The sequence below is a fragment of the Rhinatrema bivittatum genome, chromosome 13 (genome assembly GCF_901001135.1).
Source record: "Rhinatrema bivittatum chromosome 13, aRhiBiv1.1, whole genome shotgun sequence".
Taxonomy (NCBI): domain Eukaryota; kingdom Metazoa; phylum Chordata; class Amphibia; order Gymnophiona; family Rhinatrematidae; genus Rhinatrema; species Rhinatrema bivittatum.
The window spans coordinates 48386669-48414595 of NC_042627.1; the positions used below are offsets into that span (position 1 = coordinate 48386669).

Below are 27927 nucleotides of genomic sequence, written 5' to 3' on the forward strand. Positions count from 1 at the left end.
CAGTGGATGAATCTGGAGTATCTGTTCCCTGTAGTGCTAGTAGTGAGTGATCAGTTCAATTTGATGATGATAAAATAATTCTAATAAAACAATTATAATTTTTTCAATTGCAGGAAAATGCACGAATATTAAGGGTAAAGGTTATAGCTGCTATTGGTCTGGCAAAGAAGGATATCTTAGGAGCCAGGTAAGTGTTACAGCAAGGTCAAAGGCTAAATAGAAGTAAATGATTTTGGTATTGTCTGTTTCTTAGCTTGGGGTAGATTTTTACAAATTTGCGCACACGCGTACTTTTGTTCGCGCACCAGGCGCAAACAAGAGTTCGCAGGATTTTAACAGATATGCGCGTAGCCACGCGTATCTGTTAAAATCCGGGATAGGCGCGCACAAGGCTGTGCAAAATCGGCAGCCTGCGCGCACCTAGCCGCGCAGCCTGCCTCCATTCTCTCCAAGGCCGCTCCGAAATCGGAGCGACCTTGGAGGGAATTTTCCTTCCACCCCCCCCTACCTTTGTTGTACAAGTTACGCCAGCCCAAGGTAGGCGTAACTTGCGCGCACCAGGCCAGCCGCTGGCGCTTGATTCCCAGGCCCGGGAGCAGTTTCGGAGGCCTCAGCAACGCCCCCGGGCCGGAACCATGCCCGCGGCCCCGCCCCCAAATGACGTGCCGCCGCGACACGCCCCCCCTCCCCCCCCAGGTAAGCCCCAGGACTTACATGCGTCCCGGGGCTTGCGTGCGCCGCCGAGCCTACTCAACATAGGCTCGGCACGCACAGGGGGAACTTTGGGCAGGTTTTCGGGGGGTATGCGCGTATCTTACTCGGGTACCCCTTTGAAAATCTGGGCCATTATGTATAAGTGTAGTTCACCTTGTATTTTATGTTTTTTCAGTTGGATGTGGGGTAGAAATTGCACCATGTACAGATTAGAAATTGACACTGTTGCAGCCTGAACTGTAGTGACTTGTTTGTTCCTTAATAGAGAAAAAAATTAATCTGCTAGCAGAGCTGACACATGTATAGTCTGGCAAATGACAGACTTTTCACTAGAAAAGCTTTCATTGTGATTGTATTCTGTTTACTGCGGAAACTGAAGTTTACAGATGACTTCAGTTTGCTGTGCCAGTAATCTGGAACTTTTCACCACACCTAGCTCACTAAACTTATACTTTTGATATCTATACTAATAAACGAAGCTTGACCGACGTGCCGCAAATGCGCAGTAGAGAGCAGCTCTACTGCGCATGCGCGCACATCGGCCAGAGCGCAGCGTGTCAGGAAAAAAAATGGCGCCTGCTCCTTAGGAGCAGGACCGGCAGCGGCAGCAAGCAGGACCGGCGGCGACGACGAGCAGTAGCCGCGGCGGCGACGCGCGCGCGAGAGGCAGGGAGGAGCAATAGTGGTGGCGACGCGCGTGCGTACGAGAGAGAGAGGCAGGGAGGAGCAGTAGCGGCGGCAGTGTGCGAGAGGCAGGGAGGAGCAGTAACGGCGGCGCGCGCGCGCGGGAGGGACACCCCCTGTCTGCCGGTTGTGGATGAGCTGGGAGGAGAGTGAGGTGGGAGGGGAGGGGAGGGGGAGAGAGTGAGGTGGGAGGGGAGGGGGAGAGAGGGAGGGGAGGGGGAGAGAGTGAGGGGGGAGAGAGTGAGGTGGGGGGTGGGAGGGGAGAGAGGGAGGAGGGAGGGAGGAGAGAGAGGGAGGTGGGGGGAGGGAAGAGAGAGATGGAGGGAGGGAGGAGAGAGAGAGGGAGGTGTGGGGGGAGGTGAGAGAGAGAGAGAGAGGTGGGGGGAGGGAGTGGAAAGGAAATGGACCAAAAAAAAAATGTTAATGTAGCCCGTTGTTACGGGCTTAACGGCTTGTTATTATAGAAAGGGACTAAAAAATGTATGTGCAGAGGTTCATTAGCAAATGATGTACACTGCCATGGAGAGGACCTGGATTTCATTCCTGGTCTCGGACTTGGCTCCCAATACTGTTCAGGGGTTGGGATGTTATCCCAGGACAAGCAGGATGCTAGTCCTCACATATGGGTGACGTCACTGAACGGAGCCCAGGCGGGAAAGCTTTCTGTCAAAGTTTCTAGAAACTTTTGACTGGCCCTGAGAGGCCACTGAGCATGCCCAGCATGCTATGATATTCTCTGCCACAGGTGTCTCTCTTCAGTCTTCACTTTTCCGCGTTGCCGTTCGCACCCCGGACCGATAGCCCTACCGTTGGGAATCTCTTTTTGACTGAAAAGTCATTTTTTCAAAATATTCTCTGTCACGGGGAAGTCTCTGCCTCGCCGGCTGGTGAGTACTGTCTTGTAAATAATTTTCGGCTGAAAATTTTTTACACACACACACACGTTCGTTTCATTGACGGCCGTCGATCGAAAATGGCGACCAGTTTCAAAAAATGTCCGGTCTGTAACCGAAATATGTCCATCACCGATCCGCATTTGGAATGTGTACTGTGCCTCGGGGAACAACACGATGTCAGTACATGCACCAAATGTGCAGAAATGATTGTCAAGGGACGAAAAGCCAGACAAGAGAAGATGGAACACCTCTTTTCTCTTCAGCTAATCCCTTCTCCCTCAAAAGCACCGAGGTCGTCTCCGGCTGGAGCAACAAAGAGAGTTTTACTGAAGAAACCGCGTCCGGATGGATCCGGTGATCGTCCGTCCTCGCCATTGTCTGTGATCTCCACAAAGTTGACAGAACGTTCAAAAGCCAAACATCGCCATTGACATTGATCATTGTCCGCATCGGTGTCCCAGGACGAGTCGATGTCAAAGCGGCCTAAACATCAAGATACGTCTGTGGTTGGGCCTTCGCCGTCACCGATACCTACGACATCATCGATGGACATTGCGGCACCGCCACCGCATACACCATCGGTGTCTTCACTCACACCACAGCCAGAATTGTCTACACTTATTAGACAAGCTGTTCTACAAGCTCTACAGGAGCAACAAATTCCGACAGGCCTGTCTATGCCGATGCCTCCAGCATCGATGCCGGTGCCCCCAGCATCAATGCTGGTACCTCCACCGTCAGTATCGATGCCGATGTTTTTTCCTACAACATCGATGCCGGTGATAACACTGATGACTACAATATCTTTCCTTCCAAGATCCTCGACTGGTTTCATCACCACAACACCGAGGCTCCAAACACAATCTACATCGATGTTATCTCAAATTCCATCGATGATTCCATCGACAGCATCCCTGCCACCACCTGATCAACCTCCAGAAATACAAGATGAGGCATTTTACCGTCGCCTCCTACAAAGGTACCAGAATGTCATCGACAACTTACCACCTATCACCCCAAGAACATCATCTGCAGAAATTTTCATCGATGATCCTCAGCCTGGGCCTTCAGGACTTCATGTCCCACCAGCACCAACAACCCAGACAACTTATAGGGAAGATTCAGAAGACTCCTGGGATGATGAACCCTCTCAATTTTCTTCAGAGGAGTTCATGTCTAACCCTTCTTCACCTGACCGAAGGAAGAAGTCACCCCCAGAAGATCTTTCCTTCTCATCATTCATACAAACTATGTCTGATTCCATTCCATTTAAGTTGACTGCTGAGGAGGACACAAGAGCACAAACGCTTGAAGTGTTACAGTTTGTGGATCCACCCAAACAGGTATTAGCAGTACCTGTACATGAAGTCTTACTGGATCTTCAGAAGAGAATCTGGGAACACCCAGCTTCAATCCCTGCAGTGAACAAAAGAGTGGAAACCACCTACATCGTTCAACCAGCTCCAGGGTACCAAAAACAGCAATTGCCACACCAGTCTGTCGTTGTGGAATCAGCACAGAAAAAATCTAAGCGTGTGCGCCCACATTCCTCCATCCCACCAGGCAGGGAGCACAGGTTCCTGGACACAATGGGTAAGAAGATCTACCAGAGTTCCATGCTGAGCACAAAAATATCTGCATATCAGCTCTACATAACTCAACACCAGAGAAATCTCTGGAAAGAGATGGAACAATACATCACTTCCTTACCCACACAATTTCAAGAGCCTGCTCAAGCAATTATATCAAAAGGTCTTGAAGCAGGAAAACACGAAGTAAGAGCAGTGTATGATAACTTTGAAACTGCTTCAAGAACAGCAGCAGCAGGAATCACTGCTCGCCGGTGGGCCTGGCTCAAAGCATCTGACCTCAGGCTTGAGGTCCAAGATAAGCATGTTGACCTTCCCTGTCTTGAGGACAATCTCTTTGGAGATAAAATTCAAGAGGCTGTACAACAACTAAAAGATCACACGGAGACCCTTAAACAACTGTCTCAAACCCCTCAAGAACCTGCTAACCAAACTTCTCGTCGTCCTCCACGTAGAGATGTGAGGCGATCTTATTACAGGCCTCGCAGGTATTACCAACAAGCAAATAGGGGTAGATCTACCAGGCCAACACAACAATCCCAAGCCAGACAACCCAGACCGGCTCGTCCACAACCTCCTGCACAGACAGGGCCTGCAACAGGCTTTTGAGGACTACACCAGAGGACAAATTCAGCCTTGCAATCCCAAGCCAAATCTTCCAGTGGGAGGCAGAATATCCCTTTTTCACACAAATTGGCAAACCATAACCTCAGATCAATGGGTTCTTTCCATAGTCGCCCGAGGTTACAAACTAAATTTCACTTCCATTCCTCCAGAATGTCCACCAACATACTGCCAACAACAAAACTCTCAACTTCATCAATTACAAACAGAATTATCCACCCTTCTGAGATCCAAGGCCATTCAACCAGTGCCCCGGACACAGAAGGGCAGAGGATTCTACTCCAGATATTTCCTCATTCCAAAGAAAACCGGAGGCCTACGTCCTATCCTAGACCTCAGAAATCTCAACAAATTTCTAAAGAAAGAAAAATTCAGAATGGTTTCTCTAGGCACCATGCTTCCACTTCTTCAAGCAAGAGATTGGCTTTGTTCTCTGGATCTTCAAGATGCTTATGCTCACATTCCAATATACCCTCCTCATCGCAAGTACCTGCGCTTCATGGTAGGCCATCAACATTTCCAATACAGAGTTCTACCATTTGGACTGGCGTCTGCTCCAAGAGTCTTCACCAAATGTCTAGCAGTAATAGCAGGACACTTGCACAAGGAAGGTGTCCATGTTTTTCCATATCTAGACGACTGGCTCATAACTAGTCCATCTCAAAAAGGAGCAATAACTTCTCTCAGCCGAACAATTGCTCTACTTCACTCCATGGGGTTTCTCATCAATTATCAAAAATCCCATTTCACTCCAACTCATCTACTTCAATTCATAGGAGCAGAGTTGAACACAGATCTAGCAAAGGCCGTTCTACCTATAGAACGAGCAGAGGCCCTCATTCTACTAGCAAAGTCCATTTCCTTAAGGACACAAACCACAGCTCATCAGTTTCTGATACTGCTAAGTCACATGGCCTCCACAGTTCATGTTACTCCTATGGCAAGGCTAGCCATGCGAGTTACCCAATGGACTTTAAGGTCACAATGGATTCAAGCCATTCAACCACTTCACTATCCAATTCATGTGACCCACCAACTAAGATCATCTCTACTTTGATGGACCAACAAAGACAACCTGTGCAAAGGCCTACCTTTCCAACAACCAGTCCCAGAGATTACTTTAACTACAGATGCATCCACCTTAGGATGGGGAGCTCATGTAGACAATCTCCACACTCAAGGGACTTGGACAAAACTCGAAGCAACATATCAAATCAATTTTCTGGAGCTTCGAGTGATACGTTATGCACTGCCTGCGTTCCAGGACTGCCTTTCACACAAGACTGTTCTCATCCAAACAGACAACACAGTTGCCATGTGGTACATCAACAAACAGGGAGGTAGGGGCTTGTATCTCCTTTGTCAAGAAGCTGCACACATTTGGGGCTGGGCCCTGAATCACTCAATGTTCCTACTACCACTTATCTGGCAGGCATACACAATGTAGTGGCGGATCGACTCAGTCGTCAGTTCCAACCACATGAATGGTCCCTGGATACTGCAGTAGCAACCAGGATATTTCAGCGTTGGGGTCAACCAACAATAGACATCTTTGCGTCACATCTGAATCACAAAGTGGACAAGTTCTGTTCACTACACAAACAGAACAACCAACCAGCCAAGGACGCCTTTGCTCGCCCTTGGAATTCAGGCCTACGATACGCGTATCCTCCAATACCGCTCATAACCAAAACTCTAGTGAAGCTACAACAGGACAAGGGCTCCATGATACTCATAGCCCCATATTGGCCTCGACAAGTTAGTTCCCCACACTGCTAGACCTCTCAGACAGGGATCCCATTCGTCTGGGAGTAGCTCCCACTCTCATAACTCAGGATCAGGGCCGGTTGTGCCATCCCAACCTTCAGTCCCTATCCCTGACAGCATGGATGTTGAAAACTTGATATTACAACCACTCAATCTTTCATCTCACATATCTCAAGTGCTTATAGCTTCACGTAAACCTTCCACAAGAAAGAACTATTCTTCTAAATGGAAGAGATTCACTTTCTGGTGCTCAGCAAAAGATATCAATCAATCATAGAGATGTGAATCGTGTCCTCGATCGTCTTAACGATTGATTTCGGCTGGGAGGGGGAGGGAATCGTATTGTTGCCGTTTGGGGGGGGTAAAATATCGTGAAAAATCGAAAAAAAACGTAAAATCGCAAAACCGGCACATTAAAACCCCCTAAAACCCACCCCCGACCCTTTAAATTAAAACCCCCACCCTCCCGAACCCCCCCCCCAATGACTTAAATAACCTGCGGGTCCAGCGGCGGTCCGGAACGGCAGCGGTCCGGAACGGGCTCCTGCTACTGAATCTTGTTGTCTTCAGCCGGCGCCATTTTCCAAAATGGCGCCGAAAAATGGCGGCGGCCATAGACGAACACGATTGGACGGCAGGAGGTCCTTCCGGACCCCCGCTGGACTTTTGGCAAGTCTTGTGGGGGTCAGGAGGCCCCCCCCAAGCTGGCCAAAAGTTCCTGGAGGTCCAGCGGGGGTCAGGGAGCGATTTCCCGCCGCGAATCGTTTTCGTACGGAAAATGGCGCCGGCAGGAGATCGACTGCAGGAGGTCGTTCAGCGAGGGTTCCGGCGCCTCGCTGAACGACCTCCTGCAGTCGATCTCCTGCCGGCGCCATTTTCCGTACGAAAACGATTCGCGGCGGGAAATCGCTCCCTGACCCCCGCTGGACCTCCAGGAACTTTTGGCCAGCTTGGGGGGGGCCTCCTGACCCCCACAAGACTTGCCAAAAGTCCAGCGGGGGTCCGGAAGGACCTCCTGCCGTCCAATCGTGTTCATCTATGGCCGCCGCCATTTTTCGGCGCCATTTTGGAAAATGGCGCCGGCTGAAGACAACAAGATTCAGTAGCAGGATCCCGTTCCGGACCGCTGCCGTTCCGGACCGCCGCTGGACCCGCAGGTTATTTAAGTCATTTGGGGGGGGGTTCGGGAGGGTGGGAGATTTAATTTAAAGGGTCGGGGGTGGGTTTTAGGGGGTTTTAGTGTGCCGGCTCACGATTCTAACGATTTATAATGATAAATCATTAGAATCTCTATTGTATTGTGTTCCATAACGGTTTAAGACGATATTAAAATTATCGGACGATAATTTTAATCGTCCTAAAACGATTCACATCCCTAATCAATCATTCATTCATTCATTCATTTATTTATTTATTTATTTATTTATTTAAAGCTTTTATATACCGAGGATTAGCGCATGCCTTCACCCCGGTTTACATTGAAACGAAACAATGGTACATAGAACAAGTAGTGAAACAAAAGTATATGCATATAGCAGGTCATGGAGCAGGTTGTAACAGGAAATAACTAAAATAACTTAAGCCAAATAACGAAAATGAATATAGAAACGAAAAACGAGGAAGGTATATACAAACTCGTGCTCTAAATACAAGAAAGTATGAGTGGGAAATGAAGGAAAGAAGGGGGGGATTGGGTAGGAGGTAGGGGTCGGGGGGATAGAGGGGGAGGCAGTGGGAGGAGGAAGGGGTAAATATATGCGGAAAAGAGAAGAGGGGAGAAGGAGGGGAGGCTTAAGGCATCACAATTGTAATTCGCTTAAATCATCATTGAAAGTCTGGCTGAAGATCCAGGTTTTCACTTGCCCCACAGCTTCTCTACTGGAATACTTATACCATCTTTTGGAATCTGGTCTCCAGACTTCATTTGTAAGAGTACATTTAAGTGCAATCTCTGCTTACCATAACAAGATAGGAGATGCACCTATTTCCACACATCCTCTTGTAAGTAGATTTATGAGAGGTTTAACTCACCTTAAATCACCAATTCGAAAACCCGTCCCAAGCTGGGACCTGAATTTGGTTCTAACAAGACTCATGCGCTCTCCTTTCGAACCCATCGACTCTTGTAATCTTAAATTTCTCACATGGAAGACTATCTTCCTCATAGCCATTACTTCAGCTAGAAGGGTTAGTGAGTTACAAGCACTTGTCACATACGAACCTTATACAAAATTCCTACATGACAGAGTGGTTCTCCATACACATCCAAAATTCCTTCCCAAAGTAGTTACGGAATTCCACTTGAACCAATCTATAAATTTACTCACATTCTTTCCAAGGCCTCATGCCCATCCAGGAGAAACAGCCTTACACACCCTGGACTGTAAGCGTACACTCGCTTTCTACTTAAACCGTACTGCAGTCCACAGAAAATCCACTCAGCTTTTTGTTTCTTATGATCCAAACAAACCGGGTAAAGCAGTGGGTAAACATACCCTATCCAATTGGATATCAGATTGCATAGAGTTCTGCTATGGACAAGCAGGCCTTCCTCTTCAAGGGCGAGTAAAGGCACATTCAGTAAGAGCAATGTCAACTTCAGTAGCACATTTTCGTTCAGTGCCAATCCTAGACATATGCAAAGCAGCAACATGGAGTTCTCTTCACACTTTTGCAGCCCACTACTGCTTGGACAAAGAAGGAAGACAGGATTCAGCCTATGGACAATCTGTCTTAAAGAACTTGTTTCCAGTTTAATCCCAAATCCTTCTACATCCAATATTCTGTGATCTTCGGCTGATTCACTCAACAACAATACTTCACTGTTTCCTCAATACAACATGACTCAGCCTCTAGCTCGCTATTCACCCGTATGTGAGGACTAGCATCCTGCTTGTCCTGGGATAAAGCAAAATTGCTTACCTTGTAAAAGGTGTTATCCCAGGACAGCAGGATGTAGTCCTCACAGAACCCACCCGCCACCCTGCGGAGTTGGGCCTCATACCTTTATTATTTTATTTTTGCTAATGCTTTATGCTATATAACAGACTGAAGAGAGACACCTGTGGCAGAGAATATCATAGCATGCTGGGCATGCTCAGTAGCCTCTCAGGGCCAGTCAAAAGTTTCTAGAAACTTTGACAGAAAGCTTTCCCGCCTGGACTCCGTTCAGTGACGTCACCCATATGTGAGGACTACATCCTGCTGTCCTGGGATAACACCTTTTACGAGGTAAGCAATTTTGCTTTGTGAAGGCAGCATTTACAGCCTTTGGAGTGATGGGTGGTGGTAGGACTCTAAGCCATCACTCAGTGGTGACACCTTGTGGCCAGACTTAGGGTTTGTTAGTCAGGTTCTGGAAGAGCCTTGTTTTGAGTCTGTTTCCAAAATGAATTTTTTGTTATCTGTTTGAAATGTGAACATAGAGATTAGCAATGAGAATACCTGGATTATGGGTTTGAGAGGAGATGGGAATATGCAAATTTTGGAAAGAGTGATGGGGGGTGGGGAGGCATCAAGATATTAGAAAAGTAAGGTGAATAAACTATGTCCATCTCTTTCAAGTTGAGAGAGACTATTGATGGCTAATCAGTTATAAATTACTGTGAGACAATTCAAGATCTTATCCAAAGCAATTTAAATAGTGGATCTGAATGAAAAATGGAACTGAATATCTGCATACATTCTGTAATTGAGGCACTCTGACCTATATTATGCAAGAAGATTTGTAAGGGTCCAGGCATATGTTTTGATGGTGATACTGTAGATAGGAGGAAAACTAGTTGCAAACCACTGATATGCCCATCGATGAAACATGAGCTATGATATCATGGAGTAAAAGGAAGAAACTGTAGCCAGAGTCAAAGCTGTAGCAAGAAACTTCAGAGCTGGAAATGTGAAAGGTTTCTATGCTGTGAGCAATTCTGAAACAAACTGAAAATCATCAAGGTAGACATTTTCTTCGATGAAGGTGTTTAACTGCTTTAAGACCACCTTCTCTAAGACTTTGGCCAGAAATGGAAGTGAAGAGAGAGGTCTGTAGTTGGAAAGAGATTTGGGGTCTAGGGAGGATTTCTTTAACACAGGACTAGTGGATGTTGGTAAGTAACCCTCTGAAACAGACATCTTTACTAGATTGGTAATGAAGTCTCTTAGATCAGGTCATAGCAGTTTCATGAGAGCATTAGAGCAGGCATTTATAGGACAAAGATTGATCTTCAAGCTATGATTAAATTCAGAAATCTGAGGAGAGCATTTCATTCCCTTCAACTATCTGAGGATGTGTTTTCTGACTTTTAGGAAGGAGTCCATTAGGAAGTCTTATGGTTTAAAATAGAAGAAGGTTTGCCTTCTGGTGTGAGGAAAAGGCACTTGACCCTTTTTTTGTGTCTTTCAGAGTCTGGTCTAAACACAGGGATGGTAACATTGATACCAGTGCGCAGGTGTACATGTATGCGTGTATGCCGGCTCATGCCAAAGGACATGGCTATTTTATAGCATGCGCACATGGTATAAAATAGGTTGTGCGTGCAATTTTATATGGACGCACGCATGTTGTAAATGCCTCTACCACATAAGTGTGGGATTTCAGTAGACATGCACACTGATGCAATTATCAATTAAACCAGTTTGTTCCCAGTTAAGGGATTGGACTTCCTAACCAACCCTGTTAATTAGCCTCCCTTTTACCCCCAACTCGTAAAACTCCGCTCACCTCTTTAGTTTTCTGACTTGCACGCTATCCATAGCAGAAATAAAGTTACGTGATAGGGGTCTCTGGCGTGCGCCCATACACGTAAGTATTTGCATGCTGGATTCATTAATAAATCCTGAAACACTCATACCCTGCCTGGACCACTCTCACGCCCTGCCCCTTTTTTGGAAAAAATATTTTTGTGCACATACCAGGAGATATGTACGTATGTATGCGCCGGCCTGACTTCTGCGTATATCTCCCAGCTTTGGCGCACACTTGGCTTTTAAAATTCTCCTCAGTGTCATTGATGTCTATCACTATCATGTAGAAGGTAAACACATCTCTGAACAGCCTTCACTTATTTGGTTTATGCAGGACTTGTTTCAACTGAAGCCTTCCATCAAACCTTCCACTGTATCATATGATTTCAATGTGGTATTGACCCAGATGATGAAAGCTCCCTTTGAGCTACTAGTCCAGGGATGGCTGACTTTGGTCTTTGAGAGCCACAGACAGGCCAGATTTTCAGAATATCCACGATGATTATTCATGAGATAGTTTTGCATACACTAGAGGTAGTGCATGCAGATTTGTTTCATACATATTTATTGTGAATATCCTAAACACCTGGCCTGTTTATGGCTCTTGAGGACTGGAGTTGGCCACCCCTGTCTAGAGTCCTCTGAGCTGAAGTACCTGACCTGGAATGTCATATTTTTGGTGGCAGTCACTTCACCATGTAGTCTATCAACTTCAGGTCCTAGGGGACATATCTATCTTTATACTAAGATTTTTACAGGGTGGTTCTGCACATGCATCCTGTGGTAGTTTTGGAATTACCCCAGTCAATCATCCTTCCAATGTTTTTCCCCAGGCCACATTTCCACAAAAATAAACAAGTGTTGCATAGTTTGGATAACAAAAAGAATCTTTTGGTTTTTAATCTGTAGAGGACTGAAGCCCATAGAAAGTCCACCCAGTTTTTTATTTTTTTGATTCCAACAAACCTGGAAACGCCATATCTCTAAGGACAAGCAGGATGGTAGTCCTCACACATGGGTGACATCATCAGATGGAGCCTGATGCAGAAAACTTATGTCAAAGTTTCTAGAAACTTTGACTAGGCACAATGAACATGCTCAGCATGTCCACGCATCCACGCAGAGTCCCTCTTCAGTTTCTTCCCCCCCCCCCCTGTGGAGCTGTGAGCCTCTTGATTGAGTGAACTCTTAAATTTTGGCTTTTTGGCCTAGAGGAAAACTCCTTTTACATGTTTACGCAATTTTTTTTTCTTTCTTTTGTCACTGGGTCCCTCTCTGTGCCTCCTGATCTTTCAGAAGATGTCTCTGGTCCTGGTGATTTCTAGAAAGCCTTCCATTAGAAAGTCCTATGGACAAAGTGGAGGAGATTTTCCATGTAGTGTGAGCAGAAGGCCCTAGATCTGTTTTGCCCCACACGAAAACTACTTGATTACCTTCTACACCTATCGGAGGCAGGCTTAAAGACCATCTACTTTAGGATCCATCTTTAGTGTGATTGGCGCTACCACCACGGTGTAGATGGTACACCCATCTATGTACAGCCTATAGTTGTATGTTTTATGCAGGGTCTGCTTCAGTTGAAGCCTCCCATAAGGCCGCCTGCTGTGTCTTTCGACCTTAACATGGTTTTAGTTCAGCTGATGGAAGCTCCTTTTGAGCTGCTGTGCACCTGCGACGTGAAGTACTTGACCTGGAAGGTAATATATTTGGTAGTGGTCACTTCAGCGAGCTCCAGGCCTTAGTGACTTATCCACCTTATACAAAATTCTATCATGACAGGGTGGTCTTGCATACTCACCCTAAGTTCCTGCCTAACATGGAGACTGACTTCCATCTAAACCAGTCAGTCGTCCTGCCAGTATTCTTTCCCAGGCCTCATTTGCTCCAAGGCGAATGTGCACTGCACAGTTTGGACTGAAAGCGAGCCTTGGCCTTCTAGCCCTGGAGGGGACAGAAGCCCATAGACAGTCCACTCAACTTTTTGTTTCTTTTGATAAGAATAGGTTGGGTGTTCCTGTTGCCAAGTAGGCACTATACAGTTGACTAGCAGATTGCATCTCCTCTTGTTACGCCCAGACAGGACTGCATCTTGAGGATCATGTCAAGGCTCATTCTGTCAGAGCCATGGCAGGGTCAGTGGCCACTTGCAAGCATTTCCAGTGGAGGAGATCTGTAAAGGTGCTGCATGGCCTGTTTGGGTTCAGGCTGTCTCCCTCTCTGTTACCACAACACCTGTGGTGTTGTGCTTGTTGGCACCTGGTAAGGTGTCTGTTGATTCCCTTTTGTGTTGGAGAGCAGCCTGTAGCTAGGGATTTACCCATGTGTGAGAACTAACATCCTGCTGTCCTTGGAGAATGTCTGTTACAGATAAGCAACTCTTTCCAAGTGTTCCTCTTCCAGTTTGCTATCAGATTGCATTTCTTTCTGTTTTTCCCAGGCAGGCTTGAATCTGGTAGGGCATGTTGAAGTTCAGTGTTGGTCCCATAATGGCATTGGTGACTCACCTGAGATCAACATCCATGGACGTTATTTATAAAGCTGTGATGTGAACTTTGGTCCAGAAATTCACAACTCACTACTGTTTGGATTCAGACTTCTGATTTTTTTTTTTTTTTGGAGAGGGGGGGAGAGAACAGCAGCCTAGGAAAAAAGAAAATGACTGGTTGCTGCAAAAAAAAAAAAAAAAAAAGGTTTGCCCGTTGGCAACATTTTGTTCTAGCTGTCTTCCCCCATCTCCCTTTTTTTTTTAAATTTTGTTTGATGTATCCTGTAGCTAGGGATTCCCCACTAGTGAGGACTTAATATTTTACTTATAGATGAGGATGGTCTCAAGGCAGATTACAACAAATTTAAAACCAAACAATACCATTTGAATCATTTTTGTTGAAGGCAATCTGTAGCTAGGGATTCCCTTCCTGTGAGGACTCTTAACATCCTACTTGTCCTTGGAAAAAGTGAAGGTTGCTTACCTGTAACAGGTATTCTCTAAAAACAGCAGGATGAAAGTACTTGAAATATCCACCCGCCTTGGAGTTGGTTCTTCATGTTAGATAGCTGTGGAAGAGTTGAGGTGGTCATGCTGCATATGCTTCTAGAAGCTTTTGAGTAAATCTTCTGCAGCGGGCTCTGTTGGATGACATCATTCGCTGGTGAGGACTTACATCCTTCTGTCTCGAAGAATGCCTGTATATTCAATTACATTTTAACATAATAGTTTATACATAATTTTATATTTGATATTTAGTAATTTTGTATTGTTCACTGTTGAACACTTCAAATGGCAAGTTTGAGGAAGATGTACAGAAAATTTTTCAAGAGCAAGAAAGACATGCAGTCCTTAAACATATAGAAACATAGAAATGACGGCAGAAGAAGACCAAATGGCCCATCCAGTCTGCCCAGCAAGCTTCACACATTTTTTTCTCATACTTATCTGTTTCTCTTAGCTCTTTGGTTCTATTTCCAAAGAGTTATAGCTCTTTGGAAATGCAACAACATTGGATGGAGCCTATTTGGAGAAGTGACTCTAAAACTTCTAAAGCTTTTTTCATAAGATTTTTTTTGTGCTGCAGCCTCCTCAGTTCTCTCAAATGAAATTCCCCTTTAGTTCCTTTAAACAGGGTTTGTTAGTTTTATTCTTTCTTCACAGTCACATTTATTCTTCATTGTTGATGCATCGGCAGTATCAGTTGGCTTTATTTTTTGAAAATGAAGGCTTTTTTTTTTTTTTTCCAAAATATATTTATTGGTTGAACAACACAGGTAACAACAACCAAATGGTAAAACAACACATCAAGTCACCCAAATAGAGTTTTCCAGTATACTGCCTCCCCCACCCCCCTCCCCCCCCCCCCACTCCTCAGAGAATCTCCAGACATTTTGAGGATCAGATAGAAACCAAGCGTGTGCTAGGATGTGCCCCTTGGAGTGCCGACCATGCTCAGAATTGCGCCACCTCTAGAAGCTCCCCAAAGGTGCCATCTGTCGCACTTGGGGAGATAAAATTCTGTAATAAGGTCCCCAAATCTCTTCAAAAACTCGTTTTTTCCGTGGGGAGAAGCTCTTGTACATCGAACCATATTCCAATTGATACATTTCTCTCATCTTAGAGGACCACATTTCAAGGGTCGGGGAATCAGAAGCCAACCATTTGACCAACACACACTTCTTAGCCATAAGACATGCCTTGGCAATCAGACCAACATTATCCACATTAAGACTCTGGTCCCCCACATCATTGTTGAGAAGACAAAAAGAACAGGACCACTGGATATCGGTTGCAAATAACTGTGACAAAAACTGGCGAATGGAAGTCCAAAAGGTCCGAATAGAAGGACAGTCCCAGAAGCAATGAATGAGAGAAGCAAACGGTTGGGAACATTTAAGGCAAGCTGCAGAATCCACAATTCCCATACAAGCCGCTCTCGCAGGAGAGTATACAATACGATGAAAAATTCTCTGCTGCATTTCACGAAGGCCTACATTGTTGGTCAGAAGAGGAATGGACACATGAGAGTTCCTGAGCATCTGAACCTCCAGTTCCTCTTGGCAGTCACGAGTCCATTTAGGAAGCAGTTTTTGATAGATAGTATATTCCTGTATCACATGAGAGAATGAATACAGAAACGAAAGAGATCCCTTACGGGATTGAAAACAAGTCATTAATGCAGAGTAACGAACATCATTGATTTTCCCCGCCATATCCCGCACTAAATTCGTCACCAATGCACGTACAGACCCATACAATAAAAAATGCTGAGACGTAAAGTTAAATAAAGTAATGCATTTGTCAAAGGTATAACAAGCCCCCGTGAGGGGGTCTAACAATTCCCCTAATAGCCATTGGGAGCTTAAAGTAAAGGAATGGTGCGCCGGGAGCAACGATTGAGCTACCCGTGAACCCGTCCTAACCGGGTACTGAGGAGATACATAGGGAGACAGCCCCAACATCTTACGAAGGATGCCCCACACCTTTCTAACAGTGTGAACCAAAATAAAACGCTTCGGTAGGCGTAGGAAGGCCTCTGCAGGCATATGAAGTATCAGCCCTGGGTCTATGGGAGTACACATCATGTGGATCAGAGCAGGATCAGTGTATTCAGCAGTCTCAAATAACCAATCCCCCAAAAAACGCCAGTTCGCCGCCAAAGAGTAAAGGTGGAAGTTTGGGAGCCCATATCCCCCCGCCTCTTTTGGCCCCATCAAGGTAGCCAAGGAAAGTCGCGCCCTCTTATCTTGCCATAAGAAACGACCCATCTCTCTATAGATGAAACGTCGTTCCCTCGCAAGAAGCAGGAAAGGCAACATCAACAATTTGTACAAAAGCTGGGGCGCAAGCACCATTTTAATAACCGCAATGCGCCCCTGGAGCGATAAGGGCAGAGACCTCCAACTTCTCAATTTAGTAATCATTTTCTGAATCGTTGGGGGAACATTCAGTGCGTACCACTGATGGGGATCTGGATGAATGGTGATACCCAGATATTTGATCGTAGAGGCTGCCCATTTAACTGGAAACTGATCCCAGGCGGCTTTTAAGGACCCGGACAAATCTAAGGCCTCCGTCTTATCAAGATTCAATTTAAAGCCCGACAGCCTTTGATAGATGTGAAAAATAGCTAACGCTGCTGGAAGGGCTGTTTTCGCCTTTGACAGCAAAAGCAATATATCGTTGGAGCAACAATCCTACCTAACCTAATAAGGTTAGGTAGGATTGTTGCTCCAACGGGATGCCAGTCACCATGGGTGTGGCTTTCAGCTTGCAGATTAGGGGTTCAACTGTTAAAATGAATAAAAGAGGAGATAAGGGGCAACCTTGCCGCGTGCCTCTTTGCAGATAAAACTCCCCTGAGAGATCACCATTCACCAAGATCCTTGCCGTGGGATTAGAGTACAAAACATTAATATAATCAAAGATCCTACCCACAATCCCCACCTTTGTCAGTGTGTGGCGCAGAAATGGCCACGCCACTCTATCAAACGCCTTTTCAGCGTCACATGTGACCAGCAAGGGATCCTCAATCAGCCCTTTAGAACAAAGCTCCAGAGCAGCCATGACTTTGTGGATATTCACTGTAGACCTTCTCCCCATCACAAACCCCACTTGATCTGGAGAAATCAACGAGGGCATCAGGGATTTCAATCTATTGGCCAATATTTTAGTGTATATTTTAATATCCAAATTAAGCAAGGATATTGGCCTGTACGAGGACGGTAGCAAAGGATCCCTACCCGCCTTGGGAAGAACTACAATAGTGGCCGCTCTCATAGTAGGGGGCATTTCCTGCAGATCAGCAATTTTTTCATATACCAATTGCAGCACAGGAGCTATCTCCTCTTTCAACCCTTTGTAAAACGTGGAATTCATGCCATCGGGACCAGGGGCTTTTTGATTCGGGAGCGTGTGGATCGCTTCAAGAACCTCATCTAGTTCAATCGCACGCTGTAAGCGTTGAGTTTGAGTCTCAGTGAGACAGGGCATGTCAATTCCCCGCAAAAACTCATCTATATCCCCTTCATGGACCTGTTCTGCTGCATATAATGTCTGATAGTAGGCCGAAAAAACTTCCGCTATATCCTGTGATTTGGTTCGGATCTCCCCCTGAGGGCTACGGATATTCGCGATATGTTTAGAAGCTTCCTGAGCTTTCAATAATCGGGCCAGTAGCTTACCCGCCTTGTTTCCATATCTGTAAAAATTAAATTGTCTATATCTAAGTGTGTAAGCAGCTCTATTATGTAGCAATTCATTGAGGGCAACCTGGATCTCCCGGAACTGGGATGTCAATTTAGGATCAGTTGTTGAATTGAGCCTACGTTTGAGACTGCGTAAGCGTTTTTCCAAGGAAATAATATCCCTGTCCCGTTGTCTTTTTGTAAAACTAACATAACTAATGATATCACCTCTTATCACAGATTTTGCTGTCTCCCACAAAAGAATCGGTTGGTCAATATGCTGCACATTAAAGGACATAAAATCTTTCCATTTACTTTTTAAATAGGCTAGAAAGCCAGGATCTGTAGCCAGCGACGCTGGTAACCTCCACTGAGACTGAGTAGGACCACTACCAAAGGAAAAGGTCCCGGACACCGGACAGTGATCCGAAATGACCAAGGCTTCAATCGTAGATTTTGTGAATTTAGAAAAGAGGGACTCCGAAACAAGCAGGTAATCAATCCGCGATTTGGTGGGATGCGCCTTAGCAATGTGAGTAAAATCACGTTCCCCGGGGTTAAGCACCCGCCACAGGTCTACCAAGGATAAATGCCGACAAAGGAATCTGGGTCCTTTCCGCTCACTTGCTGATTGTCCCCTTCTCATAGGCTCCCTGTCCATTTCAGGATCCATCACAAAATTAAAATCCCCTCCCAAAACCATAGGGCAATCCCCCATTCTGCTAAGCTGGGAAAGTAGGTTAGTGTAAAAGGAATGATCATAAGCATTGGGGGCATAAATGGAAGCCATTAGAACCTTGGTTCCCATTAGAAACCCTTTGACAATCACATATCGCCCCTGTGGATCAGCCACGGACTCCAACATTTTGAAAGAGGTGGATTGATGGAACATTATGGCAACGCCCCTACTTTTAGAGGAGCCTGAGGCATAATAAAGCTGGGAGACCCATTTTTTCTTTAATTTCAGAATTTCAGTGGGAAGCATGTGGGTCTCCTGCAAAAACACAATCTTAGCCTGCAATTTAGTTAAGCGTGCAAACACCTTCTCACGTTTTACAGGAGTGCCCATGCCCGCCACGTTCCAAGTTATCATATTTAACACCATAGATATACAGACAGGAAATGTTTATCCACGGCTACCCCACCAGTTTTGAAAAGTATGTTCCCAGGCCCCGAGGCACCATATACACGCACAAGAGGCACATGCCTCCAGTAAATAGGAAGTGCTGGTCTCCCAATCCCAATCCTCACACAACACCAAACTAGAAATTCTCCATTTCCCCAGAGATTCTCTTCGATATTTGCCCCAACCCACCCACCCTTCCCAAGAACCCCGATGAGAACAAGCCACAAACCCCATCTCCGGGCCCAAAACGACCCCTTTATCACCCCATCCCCCATATCAAATACTACAACCCCGAGGGGTTAGAGAACACGCAGATGAAACACATGTGTTCAGCCCCCCCCCCACTACTCAAAAATAGAAACAGTTGAAAACCCAAACGGCCCCATCCCCGAACTACCACGACTAAGCAAACGCAGTGCTGTCACACATTCAAAGATAATGACCTATAACCAGGCATTATAAATAGTATAAAGAAAAAAACATAGCAGTAAAGTAGAAACAAAAAGGAAAAAACTCTGCAACTCGTCAGTACACAGTCTCGACTGAACACTCAGGTCCAAAATAACCTTTAAATCCAGCACGCTGTGCAATGAACGAAAACTGAAGATCCCCGTGAAACTGCTAAAGCACTCATGTTGGTGGAGGTGTTGCAGTGCTGGGGAGATCCCGCACAAATTCCCGAGCCTCGCCCGCCGAGTCGAAGAACTTCACCTGCCCCTGATGCTGAATCCGGAGGCGAGCAGGAAACATGAGAGCGAAGCGCACACCCTTGTTCACCAACTCCGAGCATACTTCATGGAATGCTTTCCGTTGCAGAGAGACACGAGGTGAAAAATCTTGAAACAGGAGAATCTTTGTTGATTCATAGAAAAATTCACGAGATTTCCGGTAATGCTGGAGAACCAGCGAGCGGTGCGCAAAATGTAAAAATCTTGCTATAATTACTCGCGGTCTCCTTAGCATGTCTCCCTCGGCCTTGCGACCCAGCCGATGGGCACGCTCAAACAACCCTCCAGATGGCGACGCTAAGGATGGCACCACGCTGAGCAACCACGCTTCTAGTACTCTCGGAAGATCAGCCTCAGGTAAAGATTCTGGAAACCCCACGAAGCGTATGTTGTTGCGCCGCGATCTATTCTCGAGCTCATCGATTTTTTCTTCGTGTGCTCGTGCTTGTTTAATCAGAACGTCAACGCGTTTCTCTAGAGCTCCCACATCGTCTTCCACGAGACTCACGCGGCCTTCAATCCGTTCCGATCGGGCATCGAACTCAGTCAAAGAAGCTAGGACGTCCGCTATTTGATCCGACAGCTGGTGTAAACGAACATCCAACGCTTGCACGACTGCCTGAGAGATCTTATCCTCCAAAGACTCGTCAGCAAGTTGAGGGTCCGGCTCCGGAGCGGTGGCCATCTTTGTGTCAGGGGCCTTCACCTTCTCCTTCTCTTTTCTGACGGAGCGGGTAGCCATGCGATGTCTCAGCCAATATTTTTAGAAACCCGAGCTCCAGAATATTGCTTTAGTCACGGGTAAATGCCAAAAAATCAGAAAACCCTCTGGATGGTGCCGGATGGGGGGGGGGGGGTAGCCGGAGCTCGCAGGAGCGCGTCCTACCAAGCCCACCACATCACGTGATCTCAAATGAAGGCATTTGATTTTGCTTTGGCTATATTTTCAGTATTTTCCTAGAGGGAAAAGGTTAATAGCTTCAAAAGTGATAGCCAGTGAAGCCATGCAATCTAAGTCACTCACCTTCAGTATTTATGCATGCTGTGATTGAGTTTTAGGCACAATGTCTCTGGTAGTGGCACCTATCAGAAGATGTCTCCCAGAGGTCTTGGGATCGATCAGACAAGAGTGTATAGGAAAATTGCCCTTCCTATAAACCATGTGGTTCCACCCTTTTCTGAGCCACATAATGCATTAATAGTCTCATTTCCCTAAGAATGAGTCTCATTATCCCTTTTTAGCCATGAAGAGTCACTCATGCATTATCAAGCCTTCTTAAGAAAACACAGGAAAACTGAACTCTACATGCTTCAGACATGTCCATATGAGCTAAGGGGCAAGAAGTCTAAAAACACTTGCCCAGACTTCTATTTTCACATCACCTCATTTGCATAGTTTCTGAAACACTTATTTGCTGTAACTCCAAATGTTAAAAAAATACCCACGTTTTCTCATCTTCACAGTCTTTATTCTGTATCCTTCACACACAGCTATAGCTTTTCCAATGCAAATATATCTTTTTTGAGATGGCGGCAACCAAAACTACACCCAGTAACCAGGTGTGGCCTCACAATGGAGTGATTCTCCATTCCTTTCCTAATAATTCCTAATATTCTGTTTGCTTTTTTGATTGCAGCCATACATTGAGCTGAAGATTTCAAAATATTGTCCAATATGACGCCCAGATCCTTTTCCTGGATGGTAACTCCTAATATAGAACTTAACATTGTGTAACTACAATGTAAATTACTTTCCCCAAGTGCATCACTTTGCACTTGTCTACATTAAATTTCATCTGCCATTTGAATACTCAGTCTTTGTTTCACACGGTCTTTCTGCAATTTTTCACAATCCACTTGTGATTTAACAACTCTGAATAATTTTGTCATTTTCAAATGTGAATACCTCATTCATCGTCCCCCTTTCTAAATGTATAAATATATTAAAAATTACCGGTCCCAGTACAGATCCCTGAGGCACCCCACTATTTTCCCTTCCCCACTGAGAAAACTATTTAGTCCTACTTTGTGTTTATTGTATTGTATTTTAACCAGCTTGCAGTCCACAACAGGACATTGCCTCTTATCCTGTAACTATTTAATTTTCTCAGGAATCTCTCATGGGACACTTTGTCAAATGCCTTCTGAAAATCCAAATACAGTACATCCACTGGCTCAACATTATATACATGTTTATTAACCCCTTCAAAAAATATAGCAGATTGGTGAGGTGTAGATCCATGCTGGCTGTGTCCTTTTAAAGCATGTTTTTCTGTATGTTCTATGATTTTGTTCTTTAGAATAGTTTCCACAATTTTTTCCCCAGCACTCAAATCACAATTTTTGCCTAGTTCCTTGAGTGTGACTCCCACTGAGCTTGTTTGGGTCAGGGAAAGTGAAATTACAGTAGAGTCACACAACCTATTGTCTTTCTCTTTGGAATCTGTTCTTTATCACTGTCTGTCTTTGCTAAAATTAAAGAGTACTTGTTGGTTTGTTGTGGTGCAGGTGCGTAACCTCTCATGCCCAAAGCCTTTTATTATTATTATATTTTTTTAAAGTTCTTTAGATGTTCTTTTGGTGATACAGGTCATGTGCCTCATGTGTAACTCCATTGAATTGTCAGAAAACAAACATTACAAATAAGCACTTTTAATGTAGTCTTACACTGGCTTGCTTGCTTTAATTTCTTTATTGATGCATGAGACTATTATTTTTAAAGGATATCACTAGAGAACATTTTGATATTTTTAGAAGACAATCTGCGTGTCCACATTTCTGTCAAACAAATGAAAGGCCTCTGTTACAAAGTGGAATTGTCCTTTAAAATTGGAGCAAATATGTAATTCTCCTTCTACCAAATATCACTTGTTAGTTGTCTTTGATAAACAACTATTTCCTAGTGTGTAGCAGATGGACTCAGGACCACGGATCAGATTTCAGTCTGACATCAGTCCTAGTACATATACCCCTGTAGGAAGTGCAGCTCTTCAGTATTTTCCGTCTCCATAGCAGTTCGGGACTCTATGCACGCTAGCACAGCGTTAGAGTAATTTTACCAAAGAAAGCCAAAACAAGAAGAAATCTTACCTCTACAGACGAGCCCCGCTCTCCTGCGGTGACACCCCTTGGGTCTCTTCCCCAGTTGAGAATTCCCGAGGTGATTTCAGCGATCCCTCTGAGGTTGGCCTCTGTCCGGCAGCCGACCCTCAGCGTGGACTTAGCCCCCGGCAACGGGTGAGGCTGATAGGCAGTGGGTGCAACTTCGAGCGCGGCGGTGAAGGTATTTCTCACAGGACAAGCAGGATGGTAGTCCTCACATATGGGTGACATCACAGGATGGAGCCCAATCACGGAACACTTTTGTCAAAGTTTCTAGAACTTTGACTGGCCCCTACTGGGCATGCCAGCATGGCACTAACTCTGCAGGTGTCCCTCTTTAGTCTTCTTTTTTCCGCACAGCAGTAGCCACGTAGTTAAGGAGCTCTGCAAGGATTCCTGACAGGAATTTTCCTCACGGAATTATTAAAAGTTAAATTGCCCCACAGGGGTCCCTCCGTTAACTTTTTCAGTTCGCGGTACTCCGGTAAGTTTTTACCCGTTTTCCGTCGATTACCTTCGAGTTTGGCCCTCGCGGACTACTGGCCGTCGACCGTACCGCAGCTTGATTTTTTTCTATGGCCATGGCGTCGGGGTTCTGTCTGTGCCCGAACTGCACTCGTACCATGTCCATTACAGACCCCCATAAAGTCTGTGTAATGTGTCTTGGACGAGAGCACGATGTCTTGACCTGCACCAAATGTGCCCTAATGACACCAAAAGGTCGCAAGGCCAGAATGGAGAAGATGGGACTTCTCTTCCGTGCTCAAACCCAGACTCTGTCCATTGCATCAACGTCATCTGAACAGGCACAGTCAACATCGTGCGAGCCCGGCATCAACGACTTCTCGGCCATCGACACCTTCTTCTCCCCTTCAGGACCGAGGGGATCGTAAGGAGAAACATCGCCATCGACACCGAAAATCTCGGACCATTGAAGGAGTGAAACCATCGACCATTGAAGGAGTGAAACCATCGACCTCGCCATTGTCTGAGCCGCCGTCGAAGAAACCCTGTCCAGAAAGGCACAGACCTTTTCGGCGACCGGGTCACCGAGGCAATCCTCGCCCGACAGGGCATCGGGAGCCGCAACTCCGCCTTTAACGGTGGTCCCTCCGGCTATGCCTCTGCCTCCTTCTTCTGTTCCGGAGCTGGGGCTGCTTGCTCCAGGTCTCCGAGAAGAACTGAACAGGATGGTTCAGGAGACCATTGACAAGGCAATGCACCGACTCCAGGTTCCCCCTGGGACCGACATCGGTACCGATAGTGGAACCGTCTACTGACCCAATTCCAGCAGCCTTATCACCGCTGCTATCGAGGATGGAAGCGCTTATAGCCACTTTTCCACCGATGGACCCCGGGTCACCGATGGCTCCGGTGCCCTCCCCGCTTATTTTATCATCGGGAGGAGAAACACCGTTCCGCATCCCTCCATTGGGAGTTCTGCCTCAGCCATCGAGATCGGTGCCGATGCCCTTGATGCATGCGCCAGGGCCGTCATTGCCTTCATCGGTGCCTCCGGTTATTCCTCCGATGCCTTCGGAGCCTACACCGGGACCTTCAGGTATCCAACTACCCCGTCCCTCTCTAGTTCCTAGAGGGACAGGTGCTGATCCTTATGATACCTGGACTGATGATTCCTCACCAGACACCGATGATTTGCCATCACCTCCTTCACCCACTGAGAGTAGAAAGCGTTCTCCTCCAGAGGACCTTTCTTTCATAAATTTTGTGAAGGAAATGTCTGAATGAGTCCCCTTCCAATTACTAACGGAACAGGATGACAGACATCAAATGATGGAGTTGCTTCAATTTCTGGATGCGCCCAAGGAAATCACCTCCATCCCTATCCACCAAGTTCTTCTAGACCTCCTCAAGAAGAACTGGGAGCATCCTGGCTCCATTGCACCAGTCCACAGAAAAACTGACTCTACCTATTTGGTGCAGTCAGCTCCAGGCTTTCAGAAGCCTCAGTTGGATCACCAATCTGTGGTGGTTGAATCTGCGCAAAAGAGAAAAAAGGTCGAAACCTCACACTTCCTTTCCCCCTGGGAAGGAACAAAGGATGCCATTGGTCGCCGAGTCTTTCAAGGATCAATGTTGATCCTCTGAATTGCCGCTTACCAACTTTGTATGACCCAACATAATAGGGTCATTTTTATGCAGATACAGGAGTTGACAGCGTCCATGCCTCAGTCACTTCCAGAGCAACTCCACACCCTAATAAACAAGGGTTTGGAGGCAGGCAAACATGACATCTTTGACACTGCAGCTGCTATTTCAGCGAGACGATGGGCTTGGCTCAAGTCTTCAGACCTTCGACCGGAAGTCCAAGATAGGTTGTCCGACCTCCCCTGCATAGGAGACAATTTCTTTGGCGAGCAGATTCAAAAGACAGTGGCTGAACTAAAGGACCATCACTAGACTCTCAGACAGCTCTCCCTGATACCTTCGGATTATCCTTCTAAACAGCCTTTCCGGAAGGACTCTAAAAAGTCTTTCTACAGACCAAAGAAGTCCTACCCGCCAGCAGCCAGATGCCGTTCTGCAAGACCATTCCTCAAATCACAGTCTCGTCAGACCCGAAAACAAAAGCCACAGACAGCACCCCAACCGGGCCCTGCTTCTGGTTTTTGACTCTTGTGTAGAGAGCAGCAGCCCGATTCCATTACCACACATACCAGTGGGAGGGTGGTTGTATCATTTCAACAACATATGGCAATCAATCACCTCAGACCACTGGGTCCTAGCAATAATTGCTCAAGGCTATCATCTGAATTTTCTCTCCATCCCACCGGATTCCCTACCTCTAATGATATGGAAAACATCCGACCATTGATTGCTCCTGGAGCCGGAAGTCTCCCTCCTACTCCAGTCCAGAGCAATAGAACCAGTACCATTCCCTCAGCAAGGCCTCTGGTTCTATTCCCGGTACTTTCTAATACCCAAAAGATGGGGAGGTGTTCATCCAATTCTGGATCTATGAGCCCTCAACAAGTACCTCCAGAGTGAAAAGTTCAAGATGGTAACCTTGGGCTCGCTTCTTCCTCTTCTACAAAGAGGAGACTGGCTCTGCTCTCTCGACCTCCAGGACGCATACACTCATATTGCGATAACTCCATCTTTTTTTTTTTTAAATTTTATTTTTATTAAACTTTTCAAATTTAAAGAAGATATTACACAATTGTATCCACAATATAAACATGAAAATGAATAGTATCTTGTATATACCTTTTTACATACATTGTGTGATAAACCTCGGCAATGCAATTGAACGAAATAATAGAGACTTGAAAATAAAGAAAAGAGCAGTTTATATAATTAGAAATTAAATAATAATAATATTATTTGTGTTGAACCTTATTCTATACTTTACTTTCATTACCCCCAATGTTACATTACAGAGAAAAAGGGGGATTAAGTGTCAAGATATGCACGAAGTTGATCTGGTTGGTTAAAGATGTACCTTGTATTTTGAAATATAATTACACAACGACACGGAAATTGTAGAAAAAATTTTGCTCCCTTCTGAGTAACTTTATCTCTCATAGCCAAGAAATCCTTCCTTCTTAGCTGGGTGTCTCGGGAGATATCGGGAAAAATTCTGATTACCTGGCCATGGAATTTGGTATTTTGATTTTTGAAATACAGTCTTAAGACTGAATCTCTCTCGGACAAACATGCAAATTGCACAATTAAAGTGGCGCGGACCTTTATATCCATATCAGAAGATTTTTCTAATAGTTCTGACAAATTTAAATCTTCTTTATATTCTCCCAATACTTTATCTTTATCTTTTGTATCTTCCATACTATAGGGCTGGGAAATATAGTAGATTCTAGAAATTACTGGTATCATTGTTTGATCATATTTCAAGACATTTAACAGGTAACTTTTAAACAGTTCCTTGGGTGATAATAAATATGTCTTGGGGAAATTTAACACTCTTAAATTACTTTTCCTAGCTTGATTATCTAATTGTTCTAATTTATCAGAGTGTCTTTTTTCAGATTTAATTAAGTTACATTGAACTTTATCTACCTCATCTATTCTAGTTCCCATAGTATTTATTAAACCTTCCATTTTCTCCGTTTTAGTTTGCAATATTTTATTATTATTAATTGCCTCTTGCATCATCACAGCCAGATTATTGATAGATTTTTGCATGGTAATCATCATACTCCCTAGTTCTTCTAAAGTAAATTTAGTGGGAGTTATTAAAGGTATATCAACTGGTGCTTTCCCTTGACTACCTGCCATCCCTTCCTCAGTAATAGCCTTCTCAGGTTGTATATGTTGTATCTTTACTTTTTCACCTTGATCTCCTGAAATTCCAGGATTGATCAAAGTAGGGGAGGATTTACTATCCTCTACCCCTCTCTGATCTGACAGCAGAGGAAATATCCAATTTGTTGGCAAATCTTCAGAGGTACTTTCGCTACCTCTTTTTCCTGACGGTGGCTCAGGTGTTTTTGGGGCACCAGGGCTTAAAGATGTATCATAAGTCAGGGGGCTAAGACCCTGCTCCTGGCCTACTACCCCAGCGACTTCACTTCCTGGTGTCGAAGATAAGGTTCTCCCAAAAAGATCTTGTATGCGTGGTTGGTTCCCAGGAACAGAAGGGGTAGATGACGTCTCCCTAATTTTAGCTTTCCGTTTGGTGTGAGGCATAACCAAACGCTGTTCCCCACGATAATCATAACATGAAACACATACCTCAAGATAAATTAATATAAATCTTCTTGTCTCCCACAATCCAAACTAATTTCCAAGTCTCTCAGTGGCAGCTGTGCTTAAAAGTTATTCTCCTCGCCAATCCTTGGTAATCCGGGCTAAGCCGGGCAAAGCCGCGCGCCTAAGGGGCGCGCGGCTTTGGCGACGCGCTGACGGCGACAATGCGCCGTAAGACGCTGCTGTTAAAGGCGTCTGTGGTGGCTCCTCCCTCCGACGTCCAACGTCAGGGATCAGCGGCAGGAAAACGAGGCAAATACAAAATTAGAGCGGTGTCCACCAGCTCTACGAGGCAAAGTCAGCTGCAAACTCTCTCCGCTCCAGACGCCGCTGTTAAAGGCGTCTGTGGTGGCTCCTCCCTCCGATGTCCAACGTCAGGGATCAGCGGCAGGAAAACGAGGCAAATACAAAATTAGAGCGGTGTCCACCAGCTCTACGAGGCAAAGTCAGCTGCAAACTCTCTCCGCTCCAGACGCCGCTGTTAAAGGCGTCTGTGGTGGCTCCTCCCTCCGACGTCCAACGTCAGGGATCAGCGGCAGGAAAACGAGGCAAATACA

General features: G+C 45.5%; 1 protein-coding gene across 1 annotated transcript in view; it reads left to right on the forward strand.

Annotated features, from left to right (window-relative positions):
- The window catches only part of NEDD4 (NEDD4 E3 ubiquitin protein ligase), a 582598-nt gene that overhangs the window by 39688 nt on the left and 514983 nt on the right, over window positions 1-27927 (forward strand). Inside the window, exon 2 of the mRNA XM_029574322.1 lies at window positions 114-187. Coding sequence (XP_029430182.1) covers window positions 114-187 — 74 coding nt within the window. The remainder of the gene's footprint in view (window positions 1-113; window positions 188-27927) is intronic.